Source organism: Zingiber officinale, chromosome 2A (assembly GCF_018446385.1).
Source record: "Zingiber officinale cultivar Zhangliang chromosome 2A, Zo_v1.1, whole genome shotgun sequence".
Lineage (NCBI taxonomy): Eukaryota > Viridiplantae > Streptophyta > Magnoliopsida > Zingiberales > Zingiberaceae > Zingiber > Zingiber officinale.
This window is the reverse complement of record NC_055988.1, coordinates 16,752,803-16,770,226: the sequence shown is the minus strand read 5'-3', so window position 1 is coordinate 16,770,226 and position 17,424 is coordinate 16,752,803. Positions and strand designations below refer to the sequence as shown.

The 17,424-nt window shown below is 36.6% G+C and overlaps 1 protein-coding gene across 1 annotated transcript; it reads right to left on the bottom strand.

The window, feature by feature from the left end:
* Positions 1-721: 721 nt before the first annotated feature.
* On the bottom strand, positions 722-4,250 carry LOC122040840 (receptor-like cytoplasmic kinase 176). Its single transcript, XM_042600294.1, has 6 exons — positions 3,734-4,250; positions 2,906-3,222; positions 2,578-2,713; positions 2,343-2,485; positions 2,137-2,260; positions 722-1,435 (listed from the first exon to the last, which is right to left on the bottom strand). Exons 1-6 carry the CDS (start codon positions 3,795-3,797, stop codon positions 981-983), a joined length of 1,239 nt encoding a protein of 412 aa, XP_042456228.1. The 5' UTR covers positions 3,798-4,250; the 3' UTR covers positions 722-980.
* Between the last annotated feature and the right edge of the window lie 13,174 nt (positions 4,251-17,424).

Below are 17,424 nucleotides of genomic sequence, written 5' to 3'. Positions count from 1 at the left end.
AATAACCGTAAAATATCACATTGAATATGAGAGTATTTATCAACATGAGATGAACCCCATCCCAACATATGGATGGTTGTTTTTATTTAATAGAATTAGAGGTGAGTTGAACTTTAGCTGTGAAAATGATAATTTTAGTGGACTAAATATTTAGGTGTGAAAGTGATAGATTTTAATGGATGAAATAAAAAATTTATATAAGTAATTGTACTATTAGAAACGTACATTTCAATATTTTAAATAATTATAAATTCAGTTAATTAGACTAGTCTTATAAATTTTTTTACCGATCATCAAGATAAATTAAAAAAAAACATGTGTTAGACAACACAAAAACTTAACATATTTATGCATCATATTTGAAGAAAAAATTAGTATAAATATATTATAATTAAAAATCAAATTATAAATATCTGAATAATAATTTGAATATTCTTTACCATAATCTAAAGATACAATTGAACGATTTTAAATAAGACTGAGCCAAAGATGATCATTATATTATATTAGAGATACAATTGAACATTTTTAAATAAGACGGAGCTAAAGATGATCATTATATTATATTAGAGATACAATAACGTTTTTAAATAAGACGGAGCTAAAGATGATCATTATATTATATGGATCCGTCCTTATAAATGAGAATACTTTTCTGAGACTCCACGTTGATGAGAATTTCAAACACAGAACTATCTTTTATGATGGTTTATTTTTAAAATTGAATCAATTCAAGCTCAGTTGATATTCAAGACTCAATACAAAAATAGGAGAGTATTTAGACTTCATAGGTTTCAAGGAATACTATAAAAGAAAGATGTTTGTGAGAAAGTCAAAACCATCATTAAAAAAGACAAATCTATACAAAAACAAGAGACAAAACATAACTAAAAGAAGGCATGTCTCAGCATTTGTTATTTTCATCTATACGTTGCCCTCCTAGCAACTTGTTTACTTACAGCTTCAGGGTATGGTATGCTCTACGTGTAGAGTGGGGAAGCCGAGGGCCGGGGATAAGTAGCTTTTCTGTTTCCGGGCACTTCCATACTTCTTGGCCGAGGCCGTTCGTGGTTGTTTTTCATGCTATGGTTCCTTGATTTGTGTTCTGAACTGTCGGTTTGGCGGGGATCTTTAACATTTTGAATCTCCTCTAGAGCAGAAACCACCTGGTCCATGGTTGGTCTGTTTGCTTCACCGGATAGGCACCGGAGGGCGAGATGCGCAGCATTTTGGGCGGCCTGCAGTGGATACTGTCCCCCCAATCGACTATCCAGGACACGGAAAAACTTACGCTTGCTTGCTAGTAAAGGCCTTGCCCACTCGACCAGATGGTGTTGTCCAATAGGACGGTTCCTGTCTAAGGAACGGCAACCAGACAGCATTTCCAATAGGACGACTCCGAAGCTATAGACATCGCTCTTGGGAGTTAAATGACCTACAAATCAATAGAATTGCATTGCAAATGATTTAGGTAAGAAGATGATGAAATATAACCTTCTCCAGCCACTACACTCGTCTAGATTATTCAATGACAGTTTCAAAACAAAACAATATAGTAACTAGAAATTCTTTTACGATAGATCCTAGCATGATACTGCAAATCAACTATCAGAATGCTAATAGATGAAAGGATAACAAGTGCCAGTTTAAAATTAGCAATATGAAATGTGCAATAGGTCCTACAGCTATCCATGCTAGATGGATCGGTTATTCTGTTCGTTTATTACCCTAGTCTTTTGTGTTTTGCCACTCCATACGCACGATTTGACTATCCTGAATGGGAAGTAAACTTACATTTCACTAATAAAACCACCTAACAAGAAATTCAAAAGAAATAGTATAGCACCAAATTTTTGAAGCTCTTAAGTGAGAAAGCACTTCATACAGAACAGTAATTAAAAACAAATTGTTCCATTAAGTTAATATTTCTTCATACTTTTGATAAACTCAGTATCGTAGAACAACTGACTAAATTATTTAGTTGTGTATCAACGAACAGAAGCTCCAAAGGTTTCGACAATTTGGCATATATATCCCGATTACATGTATCTAAAATAAGAATGATGCATGTTTTTTGCTGAAAGACTAAAGAAAAAACCACCAGTACATGAGATTACTGGAAACTTTATCATTTACCAGTTTGAAGGTATTCAGGGGCAGCATATCCATGGGTACCCATGACCCTTGTAGAGACATGAGTATTATCGCCAGTTGGACCATCTTTCGCCAATCCAAAGTCTGAAAGTTTTGCATTGTAGTTCTGTGCATATAGCAGCAGGATTACTTATCGAACAGAATTAGCATTGAATCTATGACCTAGAAGAAACCATAATATAACTTACTGAGTCCAGAAGCACATTAGAGGCTTTAAAGTCACGATATATGACTTTTGCTTTATCACTATGTAGAAAAGCAAGTCCTTTAGCAGCCCCAAGAGCAATCTTCATACGGGTGTTCCAAGATAGTGGTTGAAAGTTTGAACTCCCTAATGCAGCATTTCCAAAATCATAAATCTCATTAACAATTAATAAGACAGGTGAAATATATTAATAGTTTGCATGTACACAAAGAACATACTTCTAAAAAGATGATTCTCCAAGCTGCCGCATTGCATGAACTCATAGACAAGGAGTCGTTGCTCATCCTCCGAGCAATATCCAATTAGCTTTACAAGATTAGGATGAGTTAATTGACCCAAGTAATTAACCTCTGTCTGCAAAGCATAAGAACTATTGATCAAAATTAAGGTTAAAATGGAAAGACATTCATAACCAAATAGACAAAAATGTAAGAACATTAGCAAATACCATGTCAAAGTACCATCTTCAATGCATATGTGCTTATCTAAACCTCTACTTTGATACGAAATCAGAGTAATGGAGATCAAAAAGCAAATAATACTAACCAACCATTCCCTGTGACCTTGGTATCCTTCCTGGTTGAGCTTCTTCACTGCAATGACAATACCAGTTCCAGGCTTGGTTGGTTCGTATGTGTGCTCATCAATCCACCCCTTGAAAACGGAACCAAATCCTCCCTCGCCTAAGACACTATCTGGACGGAAGTTTCTAGTGGCAATTTTCAGCTCATTGAAGGTAAAACTCTTTACATTAGATGACTGCAAAATCTCATCCTCGCTCCGAGGAGTTGGAGGCACTGAAAATCTGCTGCTAGAACTACTGAACGTGTTGCCCTCACGGCTACCCTGCTTAGAGTTCACACCTGGCGTCCAATAAGAAGAATTTAGATCTCACTCGTTTAAGAAAATATGCACAGACTACCAAACAAGTGACAGACAATCCTGACAAACTGCGTCTAGTATTAATCGCTCTAAACAAGTAATGATCGATTTCAAGTAATACAACAAAGGAATTAATCGTGAGTATAGTGAAACGATGGATGAACTCGATTTCCCATCACATACAAAAAAACAGATTACTCGACAAATAAGTAAGAAAAATAGCGATGATCTGATCTCCCAACAGAAGTACATGTCTTGGAATAAACACACAGCTGATTTCGATCTGACAAGCAGTTCCTTTTATGTACCAAATTTTGTAAGATGAAACAAATAAATAGCAAAAATCCCACAAAGTTGTAGTTTCCACACAAACTCAGTATTCGAATCTAAACTGAAAGGATTAAAAAAAAACTACTAAAATTTGAAATCTTTTATTTATTTTTCAGATCAGCAGAACAATCAAAGATGATAAAAAGGAGAAAATTTTGGTACCTGAGGCAAAGGCGCTTTGAGAAGGACTCTCCGCCTTGATCTTGGTTCCCCAGCAATTCCCCATCCCAGACCTCCAAGAGAGCGCAAGAGCGAGAGAGAACCAACCACGAAAACAAGGTTTCAGTAGCCAAAGGGGGCGAGGCCAATTCGTCAACACGTCGCTATAAAAAGAGAATCAAATCGAAAACCCTGCGGCCCGGAAAGCTGACGAGGGAAAAAAAGGTAAGGCGAGCGCTGGCGAAGAAGGTAGATGAAGCTCACCAACCAACAGCTGGCTACCTTACTCCCAACTCTCCGACTTCGGAGCTCGAATATCGATCGCCCTAATCAGCAATTAGCAGCTAAATGGAGCCGAATAGAAAAAGGAAGAGAGAAAGGTAGCAGCTTTTAGATTTGTCGGGTCTTTCCTGGATCTCTCTTGCTGCCCCGCTGCCCTTTTAGACCTTCGTGTAGAAATTTGACCCCTCACACGAAGCTCGAGCGATGCTCATCAATGGCGGGCGGGAGGGCGGCGGTCCCACGGACCTATCTCACTCGGAAGCTTCTTTACGAGGACAAAAGGCAAGAACAAGTATATTTTGGCTGTTTATTAATTTGATCCTCAAATTTACTTCATTTGCTAATTGTACTTTATAATTTATTTAGTTTGCGGTTGAAAGCGACTCTTTAATGGTATATACACGTACGAAAATCAAATTAATATCTTCGTGCGATTAATACGTACGAAAATCAAAAGCCCTAAAATGGACGTAATCCTCTATCTAACTGTGACATCACGGAGGTCGGCGACAATTCGTGGTCAAAAATTAATTATTTTACTTTTTAAATAATTTATTTTTATAAATGGGTCGCTCATTTATTTAATTTTTATTGGCACCGTATGTCAATTGACCGATTTGTTGAATATTTTCTAGATAAATCAGACAGTGTTTATAATTAATGATTCATCAGTATAATATTTTTAGATCAATTATTTATTAAAAAAATTTATTCATTAATTGAGACTTAATTTTTAAATACTAAAAAAATTGAAAAGATCTTCTATCATTAATTATCCCGAGGGCGACAATTCAGATTTTAGGGGGCGTTTGGTTCATTCCTAGGAATAGGAATCGGAATGGGAATCATTGTATTGTGGAATGGGAATGGGTATGAATATGGATATCACTCTTAAAAGCAATGTTTGGTTAGTTGCATATCTTCTATCGGAATAAATCAAAATTTCCTTTTTTACCCTTAAAGGAAAATAAGAGAAAAAATTAGATTTGAGATAAAGATAAATGTAAGAGAAAAATATGATGAAAGAGAATGATTAGAGAGAAAGTATGATGAGAGAGAAAGTGTGAAAGAAAGAATGAAGAGAGAGAAAGTGTAATGAGAGAAAATGAGAAAAGAAAGTATGATGGGAGAAAGCATGATGAGAGAAGATGAGAGAGAAAATATGATGTAAGAGAAAGTATGATGGGAGAGGAAGAAGAGAGAGAAAATATAATGAGAAAAATTGAGGAGAGAGAGTATGATGAGAGAGATTAAGGAGAGAGAAAGTATGGTGAGAGAGAAAGTATGATGAGAGAGAAAGTGAACTGTGAGTATAATGGGAGAGATTGAGGAGAGAGAAAGAATGATGAGAGAGAGAGTGTTGAGAGAGAAAGTGTGTTGAGGAAAAAAGGAGGGAGTGTGACAAGAGAAATTGAGGAAAGAGAAAGTGTGATGAGAGAGAAAGTGTGCTGAGAAAAAAGAGAAAAGAGAGTGTGATGAGAGAGATTGAGGAGAGAGAAAGTGTGATGAGAGAGAAAAGATAAAAGAGAGTGTGATGAGAGAGATTGAGGAGAGAGAAAGTGTGATGAGAGAGAAAGTATGATGAGAAAAAGAAGAAGAGAGTGCGATAGAAGAGATTGAGGAGAGAGAAAGTATGATGAGAGAGAAAGTGTAATGAGAAAAAAGGAAAGAGAGTGTGAAATGAGAGATTAAGGAGAGAGAAAGTATGTGATAAAATGATGAGAGAGAAAATATGATGAGAGAGAACAAGGAGAGAGAAGTGATATAAAAGAAAAAATAAATAAATATATTTTGATATTTGATATTAATGGAGAAAATTTTAGTTTTAAGTGAAGGGTATTTTGGGAATAAGGGAATATTTTGATTGATGAAAATAGGGTAATGGCTCATTGAAGGGGAGGTACATGGGAATGAGTCATTACCCAATTTCAAGGATTCATTCCCTTATTTGTATTCATATTCCTATAATCCAAACATTAACAATGGCAATGAATGATTCCCATTCCCATTCCCCACTCCTATTCCCCTAAACCAAACGCCCCCTTAATGAATAATAATAATTTAATCCTGAGGGTGAGAATTCAATGAATAATAATTTCATTGATTAAATTGGATTACTTATAAGAATTGGCCACGCTAAAGACTACTTCTCACATATTTCACATGCTCCTGGACTCTCTTCTTCCACGTTTCACATGTCTCTTTTCTTCGTTTCTTTTTTTATACTTTATTTCTTATGAGTAAAATTAAAGTGGCATTTTATATGAGTGAAGGGGACAAGAAAGATCTTTTTCAGATTTCAACTACATATTTTTCATATCTAGTTGTAGTTTTTTTCCCAATTAAGATTATTTATATAATTCTTTGATGCTCTTAAATATCCTAATTTGTTCTAAAGAATTAAACTTTAGACGGTTGTGGAATAGTCTAACATGTTTATATATTACTCTAATCTAATCCTTAAATTTTAAAAAGTGAAATCTCATTGGCATAATTTGGGAGCATAATGTTAGCATTAACGAATGAACGAATGTAAAAATACTATATATAGCATCAACAGTGGGATGACCACCGTAAGCACCTCTCATATGAGAGGTGTCTTCGCATGTGAGAGTCGTCTATAGCAGTCGTTTATCGTATAGGTGCCTAGACTATCAAAATCTTTTATATATATATATATATATATATATACCTCCGCATGTGAGAGTCGTCCATAGCAGTCGCTTATCGTAGGTGCCTAGACTATCAAAACCTTTTATATATATATATATATATGCGATTTCTCATCCGATGCTGTGTGTGACTGCAACGTGGTGGTCCGTGCGGTTTTTTTTTTCAAAATTCAACATTTTCTCTCCGCGTTAATTGTTTTTCATTTTATTTTCTAAAACCTAACTTTTCCTCTCCTGTGATCCTGTGACGTCGTTTCCGCGACTTCATTCTCGCTCGTCTCGTTGTTCCTCGCTCGCCATCCTTCGAGGTTGTTATCGTCATCATGCATCACTGATGTCGTCGTCCATCTTGATCCGCTGACCCTAACCCATCGCTACGATGTCATTCCTGTCGACGTCCCTCTCCGTGAGACCTCCCCTCCCTAATTTTACTATTTACATTTTAAATCCCCTCCCTAAATCATTCCCTAGCCACTCTGAAACAATTCAAACGGCCCAGAAGTTTCCATCACCTTTGCCATTTCTGTCATCCTATCTTCGTCCTTCACTCACTGTCTTCTCACCCAACATGAATATTTGTTTTTTTCAACTGTAGGATGGCTTAGAACTCCGAAATTAGGTTAATTTTGACTGTTGCATAATCTATCACCATGCAACTATTTCAATTATAGATGCTTAGTTGTTCGAAATTTGTTGTATAAAGGTGGACAGATTTAGGTTTAATCTATTGGATGCATTAATAGTATACCAATCATTTATTTATGCAATTCTCCGAAAGTTGCATTGCTCATCTGCACATAATAAATTTATTAGTTTAATGGATAATATCAATGCACTCGGCTGATAAATTTTGTGATTCAAAAATTGACTATAAAATAGTGTTATTATGCTGAAACATGGGAAAAATTATTTTCCAAGATAATGTCACTGGCATTTCATATCAAATAACGGCACCCCTCTTGATTAGGGGTGAATAGTCAATCCGTTAAATCAAACCAATCAATCTGCTCATACCGATTCAAACTGAACCGAAAAATAAAATCCGTCAAATATATGGTCGGATGTAGAATTCTGATATTGCATTATCTGATCTACTAGGGTCGAATAATTTTTTATCTCAATAATCAAACTAACCTAATCCGTGATCACCCCTACTTGTAGCAATTACTATCAATAAGTTGTTATACGTTGTAGTAGATACTACCGATAAGCTGTTATACGTTATAGCAACTACTGCCGATTAGCCGCTACAACGTGTAATGAGTAATGTCTATTATCATTTTAAAATATTTTATTTTTTTATTGTATTTATATTTATATTTTATATTTCATTAGATATAGGGTCGGATATCCAAATAACTGACAATCCGTCGGATATCTGATATATAAGAACCGTCGGATATAGGCCGGATGTAGGTTCTGATATTGCATTATCTGATCTAGTAAGGTTGGATAGTTTTTTACCCTAATAACCGAACCAACTCAATTCATGATCACCCCTACTCGTAATCATGCCTAGAACTTGTAGAAAATGAGGTACTAAGCATCTAAATTTTTAATGGGCGTAGTATATAAAGCTAAAAATTGCATTCGTTGAAGTATCCTAGATTTATTGCTTATTTGAAAAGATATAATGCATCCATTCTACTTCCCATTGTTCATGGATATCATGATAGTGGTCCTCTCAGGACGGTACGGCGATTGAGGTATGTAGTGTTGTCATATGAGATCTTAGGGTCGAAACTCGACATGTACGAGCATGTCCTCTCCCATATCTTGGTCACTTACACTAATAGCTAGTAGTCACCCGTGATTTACCTCCTCTGTGTTAATCTAGGGATGAGTTAATGGGAGTGCTGAGGATGAACGAATCACCTTTTACCACATGGATATTATTATAGTGGTAAAAGTTTTGTTGTTGTTATCCTACTCGATTTGTTTCTCTGATGCTAAATGTATACATATACTAGAATTTTCATTGTTTATAATTTTTCTTTAGATGATGAAGATAAACATTTCTCTTTCACTATGACAACCACATGATAATACTGTAACGTCATATTACTAACCAATTTTTAATTATTCTACCAAACAATATACTTAGAATATGGTACTTATCAAACCTTCACAATCCCGCAACATTCTTTTTCTATGTCTATTTGATTTAGAATATTTTTGTGGCTATATGGTGATTACAGAGCTTCACTTCATCTAAATCTGAAATTCTCTTGCAATGGAAGAAAATTATCAGTTATATATTCCCAAAGTTATAGATGATCAATAGCCAAAATATGAGATGGAATTTTCATCAATAGAGAAGGCATTTTCGTTCTAAACTAATATGCACAAGAATCTAGATTTAGTGCAAGGATAAATAATAGCAAGAAAAATAAAAAAAAGACAAATAAAGTTATGTGGAAAATATTTGTATGCTTTAAAGAAGGGCATACAGATGATCAACGAAATAGACAAGCAAAAGATGATCAACTAACGAAGGAAAGAGCACGTGGCAAAGTTAAAACTAGTTGTAAGTCAAAGATGTCACTTGTCAAGAAACAAACTGGACCTAATTGGGTTGTCACTAACTTCATGGAAGGTCACAATCATCCATTCTCGACTCCTTCAAAGGTGTATTTGCTATGCTCGTATCGTAATGTTTCGACAACAAAGAAAGCATTGACTCAATAGTTTCCAGAGGTCAATGTGCCAACTTATCAACAAATATGATTATTAGAGATAGAGAATGGAGAGTCTAAGTGGGTAGGTTGCATAGAAAGAGATATTAGAAACTTTGAGAAAGAGTTAAGGGATGAACGAAAAAGTATTGATGCCAAAACACTAATCGAGTTATTTGCATCTTAGAAAGAGAATAATTCAGCTTTTTTTCTTTGATTACAGGACTGATTCAAATAATAGATTTAGTAGATATTTTTGGACGGATCATCTATCAAGGACGGCATACAATGTATTTGGTGATATAGTTGTATTTAATGACACCTATAGCAACGGTTTTCACGCACTACTATACCTATTGCACCGGATAAAAACTGTTGCAGATGTTGGCAACGCTAAAGCCAACTGAAGTGGTAAAGCTAACCGGTGGTTCATGACTTAGAGCCGATTCTGATGGATACCTATATAAGCGGTTAATAAGCGATTCTGATATATACCTATAGAAGTGGTTAATAATCGATGCAAATGGATATCTTTTAGAAGCAGTCATGAGTGACCGACTCTATAGATTTTTCCAACACAGAAAATTGATCTTTAGAAGCGGTTTTAACCGCTTCTAGAAGTCTAGTTATATGAGCGATTAAAATCATTGCTATTATTAAATTACCAATTTTAAAAAAGATCATATTTCCTATTATACCTATAGAATTCCAAACTGAATGCTCAAATTACATCAATTGACAATATTTATATTTCATTTCACAAACCTAATTTATTTTCATAACACATAAATATAAATTGGATTACCAAATCAACACATAATATTTATAATTCATTTCAAAATATTCATAACACATAACATTAACTCGATGCTATAACACTAACACAATACTTATTTTAATCTCCAATATATATACAACCTTCAATAACAAGTTTTCTCCACCAAAAAAGTATCAAAAGGTATTTGCTTCAAGCGACAAAAGGCATTTGCTCCAACCTTCAATAGAAACCTTCAATAGAACAACCAAACTATATTCTATCAAGATATTTCAATATATAATGAAAAAAAATATTTAACAAAAGCTTGTACCAAATTAAAAAGGTTGAATTCAATGTAAGAGATGTGAAAAATTGCATAAATTTGCATGAATCAAAGAAACGGATTGTATTTTGAATTTAACAATAGCTTGTGCCTAATTAGAATTGATATGGATGTACCAAGTCCAACTTTAATAAGAAAAATTATCAACATGCATTAAACATATTTTATTTTGATCTTAATTTTGATTTTCAATTTTATTTGCTACCAAGTTAAAGTGTTTAGCTTTCCATGCATCATATAAAGCAAGCAATGTTAAGTTTTTAGCAAGCAGTGTTAAGACTTTAGGCAAAACAAACTACTTAAAAAGGTTGAATTCAATGTGAGAGATATGAAAAATTGCATGAATTTGCATGAATCAAAGAAACGGATTGTATTTTGAATTTAACAATAGCTTGTGTCTAATTAGAATTGATATGGATGTACCAAGTCCAACTTTAATAAGAAAAATTATCAACATGCATTAAACATATTTTATTTTGATCTTAATTTTGATTTCCAATTTTATTTGCTACCAAGTTAAAGCGTTTAGCTTTCCATGCATCATATAAAGCAAGCAATGTTAAGTTTTTAGCAAGCAGTGTTAAGACTTTAGGCAAAACAAACTATTTGTATACACTATGCAGTGTTAAGTTTTTAGCAAGCAGTTTTTAGCAATAGGACTTGCTCTTCACCGTATGCACTAGGCAAAACAAACTACTCATATACAGCAAGCAGTGTTAAGTTTTTAGCAATAGGACTTGCTCTTCATCATATGCACTAGGCAAAACAAACCACCATATTCACTAGGCAAAACAGCTTTAGTGGAATTAGTTATTGTTGGCACAGTGAGACCGATAAAAGAGCGTAACATCTGTTAAAAAAAAGTTTTTTCTGTTTTTCTAATTAAGATTAGTAGCACTATCACAATAATTATAAACTGAAATGAACAACTAATACAATTTAAAAGAGGCTAACAGGTTTAACTTGGTTACAACCTAGGTGATTGTTAATCCAAGGCGGTTGCAAAGCTCCACTAGAAATTTCTCCTTCGTGTAAGCGGAAAAGTCTCATACAATCTATGAAAATCTCAGAAAAGACTAGGAAATTGATTACATCAGTTGTTATACATTTCCTAGGTCAATGGGGTCTTTTTATAGCCCTTGGAAAATCTCATCCGAAACTTGAGGGTGCCTCCAGCGAGGCAGCAGCAGATAAAGGTTTATCCGTTGCTAACGGCCACTTTGGCCAGGTCGAGGGCGCCCTCCATATTCATAGAGGGTGTCTTCCATGCTTATGGAGGACACGCATGGGGCGCCTCGGAGGCACCTTCAACCTCTGTTGAGGGTGCCTCCAGCAGGTTTGCTCAGCTACTTTCGCTCTCCTGCTGCTCTGATCGTCTAGGTGATTGCGGCCAACTAAAAAAGGGTTCACCTGAACCCAATTTTCAACCTTCTCCTCGAGCAAGCTTCCGCTCCGATTTCTCGGCCCTCGAACGTCACATACGTTCTTCTCGTCCACCGATGTAATCTTCCACAGCACTTCGTCCCTCAAATGCACCGAGTCCGTCGACTCCCTTCCTGTGTCATCCTTCTCGCTAGCTGCGTCTTCCGCTCGACTTCCTATGCTCCTAAGCTCCTGCACACTTAGACACGGGAATCAAAAAAAAAATAAGACCCAACTTAACTTGGTTAATCACATTAAAATAATCACAGGATCTAACAGTTATCAGAAGAGAAAATGAAAATAATTAATTAGTAGAAAGATGTAGATCAAGTAGTGCATGTACAATCAATTCTTAAGGGTTAAGGTTGTCCTGTGTACCTACATGAACCTCCCTCCATATCCGTGGAGCCGGCACTAGGGGGGCTGCTAAGGTAGCGGATCTACCTTTAAGGGTTAAGGTTGTGACAAGTTTGACTTGCTCTTCATATATATATACTTTTCCTGAAGAATTACAAACTACTAATTACTTTCAACTCATTTACAAACCACTAAACCAATCAATTTAAAGAGGGCTCGTCCTACGTCGCTTAAAGTGTCTTCTTCTGCTTTGTCTTCTTTGTCTTGTCTTTGTTCGAGCATTCATATTTGAAGTGCCCCTTCTTGTTGCAACTATAGCACGTGGCGTTCGCCCTTAGGTTAATGGATGTGAACTTGGGCATCTTCTTCATGTCATGCTTAGAGAAGTTTCTCTTGCATCTAGTGAACATTTTTCTTACCATGTTCACTAGCTGCTCTTCTTTGTCAAACTCTGAGTCAGACTCTGTCTCCAGCACAGGTTTGGTTTGGGTTTGTGCTTTGGCTTCTTTGAAGTACCTACAAGAAAAGTGATCCCTTTCTCGACCTTTGTGACGTTAATTTGTTCGTGTAGTTCCAATTCATAAATTAGTTCATCTAACATTAACTTTGAAAGGTTCCTCGAAACTTTAAGGCATCTACGATCGATGTCCAAAATGTGTTTCGAGGAAATGAATTAAGCGTGTACCTAATAATGTCACGATTTTTGAGTTGATGTCAGGTCATGCGTAGGTCGTTGAGGATATGCTTGATCCTCGCATGTAGTTGGCTTGGGGTTTCTGTAAAATACGGTGCCCAAATAAAAATTAAATAATAAGATTATTAGACAAATAATCTTATTGGATTTTTTTAGAAATTTTTAGAAATTTTCTGAAATTTAATTGGAGCTCGTATAGCGTAGTTTGAGGGGATGCGTTACTGGGTTTAAGAAAAGTCTATTTGGAATACCCGGGTATGGGAGTTGATTGAGGAGTTGGTCTAGGGTTAGATTGAAAATCCCTAAGTTATATAAACTTATAATTTTCCCTGTGCCCTAGTGTTCCCCCGGCCGACCTCCTCTTCCCCCACGCCTGCGCGCGCCGCTCCCTCTCTCGACGAGCCACAGATGCCGCCCCCTCCTTCGCGGAATCCTTCTCCCCAAATCCACTGTCGGCCTCTCTTCTATCCCGAGCCTCGCGATCCCTCGTCTTCTTGTGTGTTCCCGCAAGCACAGCCGCCGATCCATCGCCCTCACGCCAGCCCACAGGCGGTGCCGTCCTTCCCTAAACCAGTCGTCGGCTGGGAGAGTGATCACCACTGCCCGAGATGATGTCGACCTCTTCCGATTGCTCGTTGTTGCTGATCACAGAGCCCCGATGCTAACAGCCAACCACCAATTTTGAGACGTCGGTGCCCTAAGATGCAGCCATCGTTGATCTTCGGACTGCCCTTTCCTTTTCAATAGGCTGAGCAGTGCCCTAGCTTTGCTCCGACTACCATAGCCTCACCAGCAGCTAGTTCGGATGGGTGTCGCTGGCCACAGTGAGTTGCAGCAGTAGGGGAAAGAAGCCAAAGGTTTGATTCGGGTAACAAACCTCTTTTGTTAAACCTAATTCAGTGATGATTTCTTCTTCGATTTAATAGGCAATTAGTCGATGTGGTGATCATTTAGGGGTTAATCGATTCATGAAGTATTGTGATCTAAGACATGTTGTGTGTTAAATTAGCAAAGGTTTGATTCCTTGTTCGGTTTTAGGATATGTGATTAGCTATTGGAAATTTGGATTTGAATCTGATGCTAATGTAGATTTAGTTTTAGTGGATTAATTTTTGGATTGGAATCGAATTTGGAATTGATTCATTAGTTGATACGGGATGAGACTCGATTTTATTTCCAGTTGAGGTTTGGTCATTAGTGATTGGTTGATTTAGAGGAATTCCTGATTATATTGGGAATATTAGATTAATATTGTGATCAGTGGTGATGGGTTGGATTCGTACGATTCCTTGTTGGTAGAATTGCATAGATTGTAATTAAGGATTCATGGATAAGAGTTGTGGAAGCTAATCATTAATTGAGGATAATTAATGATCAGTTTGAATAGGGTTTTTTCTTGAAGGTTTGGATCTTTAGGTCTAGCCACTTATTGCTTATCTGTTAGCTAAATTGTATAATATATAATTTGCAGGATTCTGATTTGAGATGAGCGTCTCGACGTCGGATTTGGTTTGATACGATCTTCTTTTGAGGCGGGTACTTCTTGCTTTGTTTCTTTTAGTACTTTGACCTTGGTGCATGAACTATTTTGGATAAGAAATTATTTTTACCTTGACTCCACTCTTATTTTCCTGCGCTTGAGACTTCCACGCGATCTTTGAGAAATTCATTTTCATATTTATGCAGTCTCTTGTTGTTGTCCATGATCAGTAGCAGATACTAGATACCATGTTTGCATATTTTGATTGTTGTTTAGTTATGTTTTGTATAGAGCATGCTGGCTTCCTGTAGCATACCTGATTCTGATTTTATATAGAGATATATATATATATGTTGACTGTTGCATTTGGTGCATCATATCATGGCAGACATGTCAACGATCAATTTTCCCTTGCGGTCGAGAGAGTCGTTGACCAGGGTCACATCCTCGGCCATTCGATAGAGTGGTAGCTGGAGTTGATGCCGCTTGTCCTGTTGTGCCGCACTCGGTCACTTGCAGTTGGTGGTAGCTGGAGTTACGAGCAGCAGGGACCCCCTTCGCTATGTAGCTAGTTAGCTACTCAACACTTGTCCATCCGGTCACTCGAGAGTAGTGGCGGCCTTTGGATGGTACAGTTGTCATTGATCCGGCCTCTCGACCAAACAAGGGTCGTGGTGCAGAGAGGTGGGCAGGGTGACCATCCGTGCATACGCTGTTATTATGCCTGCTTTGGTTGCTGTTGTTTACATATGCTGTTATTGCTTACTTATGCTGCTGTGGTATATTTATGCTGCCGTTGCTTCTTGCTGTTGTTCACTTATGCTGATATGCTGTCTTATGTTGAGATATGCTCTCATCGTAGGTGGTTAGACTTTGGTTTATTTATTGAAAATGTTTATATACCTTACACATTACCTCTGTAGTTATGAGCAGTATTGTAGCAGGTTAGTACTACTTCTGACCTCCTATTACTAACCTAGGATATGGTTTCAATATGAGCATTTATTATGGTTCTGTTTTAGTATCTGCTATTTTTCTTTATGAGACTGTATACTCTTGGCTAACTCTCTAGTTGTAATTTATGTTCATGCACTATCTTTCCTATACCCGCTGAGTTCCAATACTCACCACCTCGCAAATTGGTTTTTCTTTTGCCAGATAGCAGTAGATGATTCATGGATGCTTGGAGAGATGCCGACTGCCAGTCCTGGGTCCTGCGTTTAATCGGTTTTATTTTCGTTTTACTTGTATTTTAGCATACTGCGATTTTTAGTATTGTATGAACTAGTCTGTGTTTGGAGTTGATTCGTGGTATTTTGCTTTTCGTGATCTTGTGGTTGTGTAAGCCTAATTGGCTAGTAACCTTTAGTTGTGGATTGTGGGTTTTCTCTTCGTTTTCCCGCTGCGCTTATTTCTAATCATGTGGGCTGTGATTTAACTGCGTGGTTGTGTTTATTTCATTTTTATTCAGCCGGGTAGGCTGAGTATATTAAACTGCGTGGTTATGTTGTTTCTATTGTATGTATGTTCCAGCCGTATGGGTTGATGGTTATATAGATGTTATATGTGTATTTATTGCTTCAGATTGTCATCCGTACAGGGGAGATGCTGCCGGATTTTTGTCTGGTAGGGACTCCTCTGGGGCGTGACAATTTAGTGGTATTAGAGCGAAGTTACGAAGCCTACTTCTATGTTTCAGATTTTGTGATTTGTTTTCATGTTTTGGATTTTCGAGTTAATCTGATACCAATTTATGGTATCAGAGCTCAGGTTTTGCGAAGCCTATTTTTGTGTTTTGGGATTTCGATCTTGTTTTGATTTATGATTTTTGAGTTAATCTGATACCAATTTAGTGGTATCAGAGCGTGGTTTTACGATGCCTATGTCGGTGTTTCAGTTTTCCTTTCGTAATTTGATTCCTCGAGGTAACTTTCGAGTTTTGGGACCAGGCAGCGGCAGGACATCTCCAAGTTATAGGAGGTATGTTGTAAATTGTTATCATACACTTTTGTTAGTACTTGATTAGTTGTTTATACCATGTGTGCTTGTTTAGTTGTTTGTACCATGTGTTTATACCATGTATGATTTGTGGTATCGGTCATTGGTTAGATCAGATATGGTGATATGTTGTCTTTTGATGATCTATTAGTGGATATTAGACTTGATGGTCTATTATTTAGTCTTTGATGTTGATAGTAACTTAAAGAGTATAATGTCTTGATATTTATGGAGTTGGTGATTTTAGTTGAAAGTTAGATTACAGACTTTGTGCCAGTGATCTTATGTTTGGGTATGTTTGTTGTACGGACATGAGGGGTCCTTGATATTGCTATTTAGGTTTACAGTGCCCTAGATATTTTTATGGACCCGATGTATAGAGTATCGATTTACTCGCGTTGGTTTGGTCAGAGAGGACTGATTTACTCTTATTAGCCTGATCAGTAGGAGAACGACTTACTCTTTCATAGGTCTAAGGCTCCCTGTATATATATAGCAATTATGGAAAGGGAAAATGCAGAGGATGATATTGTGAACTTTGAAGTCTGATTCTCTGTGTGTCAACAAGTGAAGGCAGAATATCAGAGTGGCGCAGTAGAAGCAAGATGAGTCCATAACCCACAGAAGCATCCTTTTCGGTTAAGGATTTGATCATGACACTATGATGGACTAGTATATGGGTGTGTTATTTGGTTGTTATCCCTAGATGAGGATTCCTGAGTTAGTAGTAAATTTGGGGACCAAATTTTTATTAGTGAGGGAGAATGTAAAATATGGTGCCCAAATAATAATTAAATAATAAGGTTATTAGACAAATAATCTTATTAGATTTTTTAGAAATTTTTAAAAATTTTCTTGGATTTAATTGGAACTCGTATAACATATTTTGAGGGGATGCGTTACTGGGCTTGAGAAAAGTCTGTTTGTAATACCCGAATATGGGAGTTGATTGAGGAGTTGGTCTAGGGTTTGATTGAAAATCCCTAAGTTATATAAACTTATAATTTTCCCCGT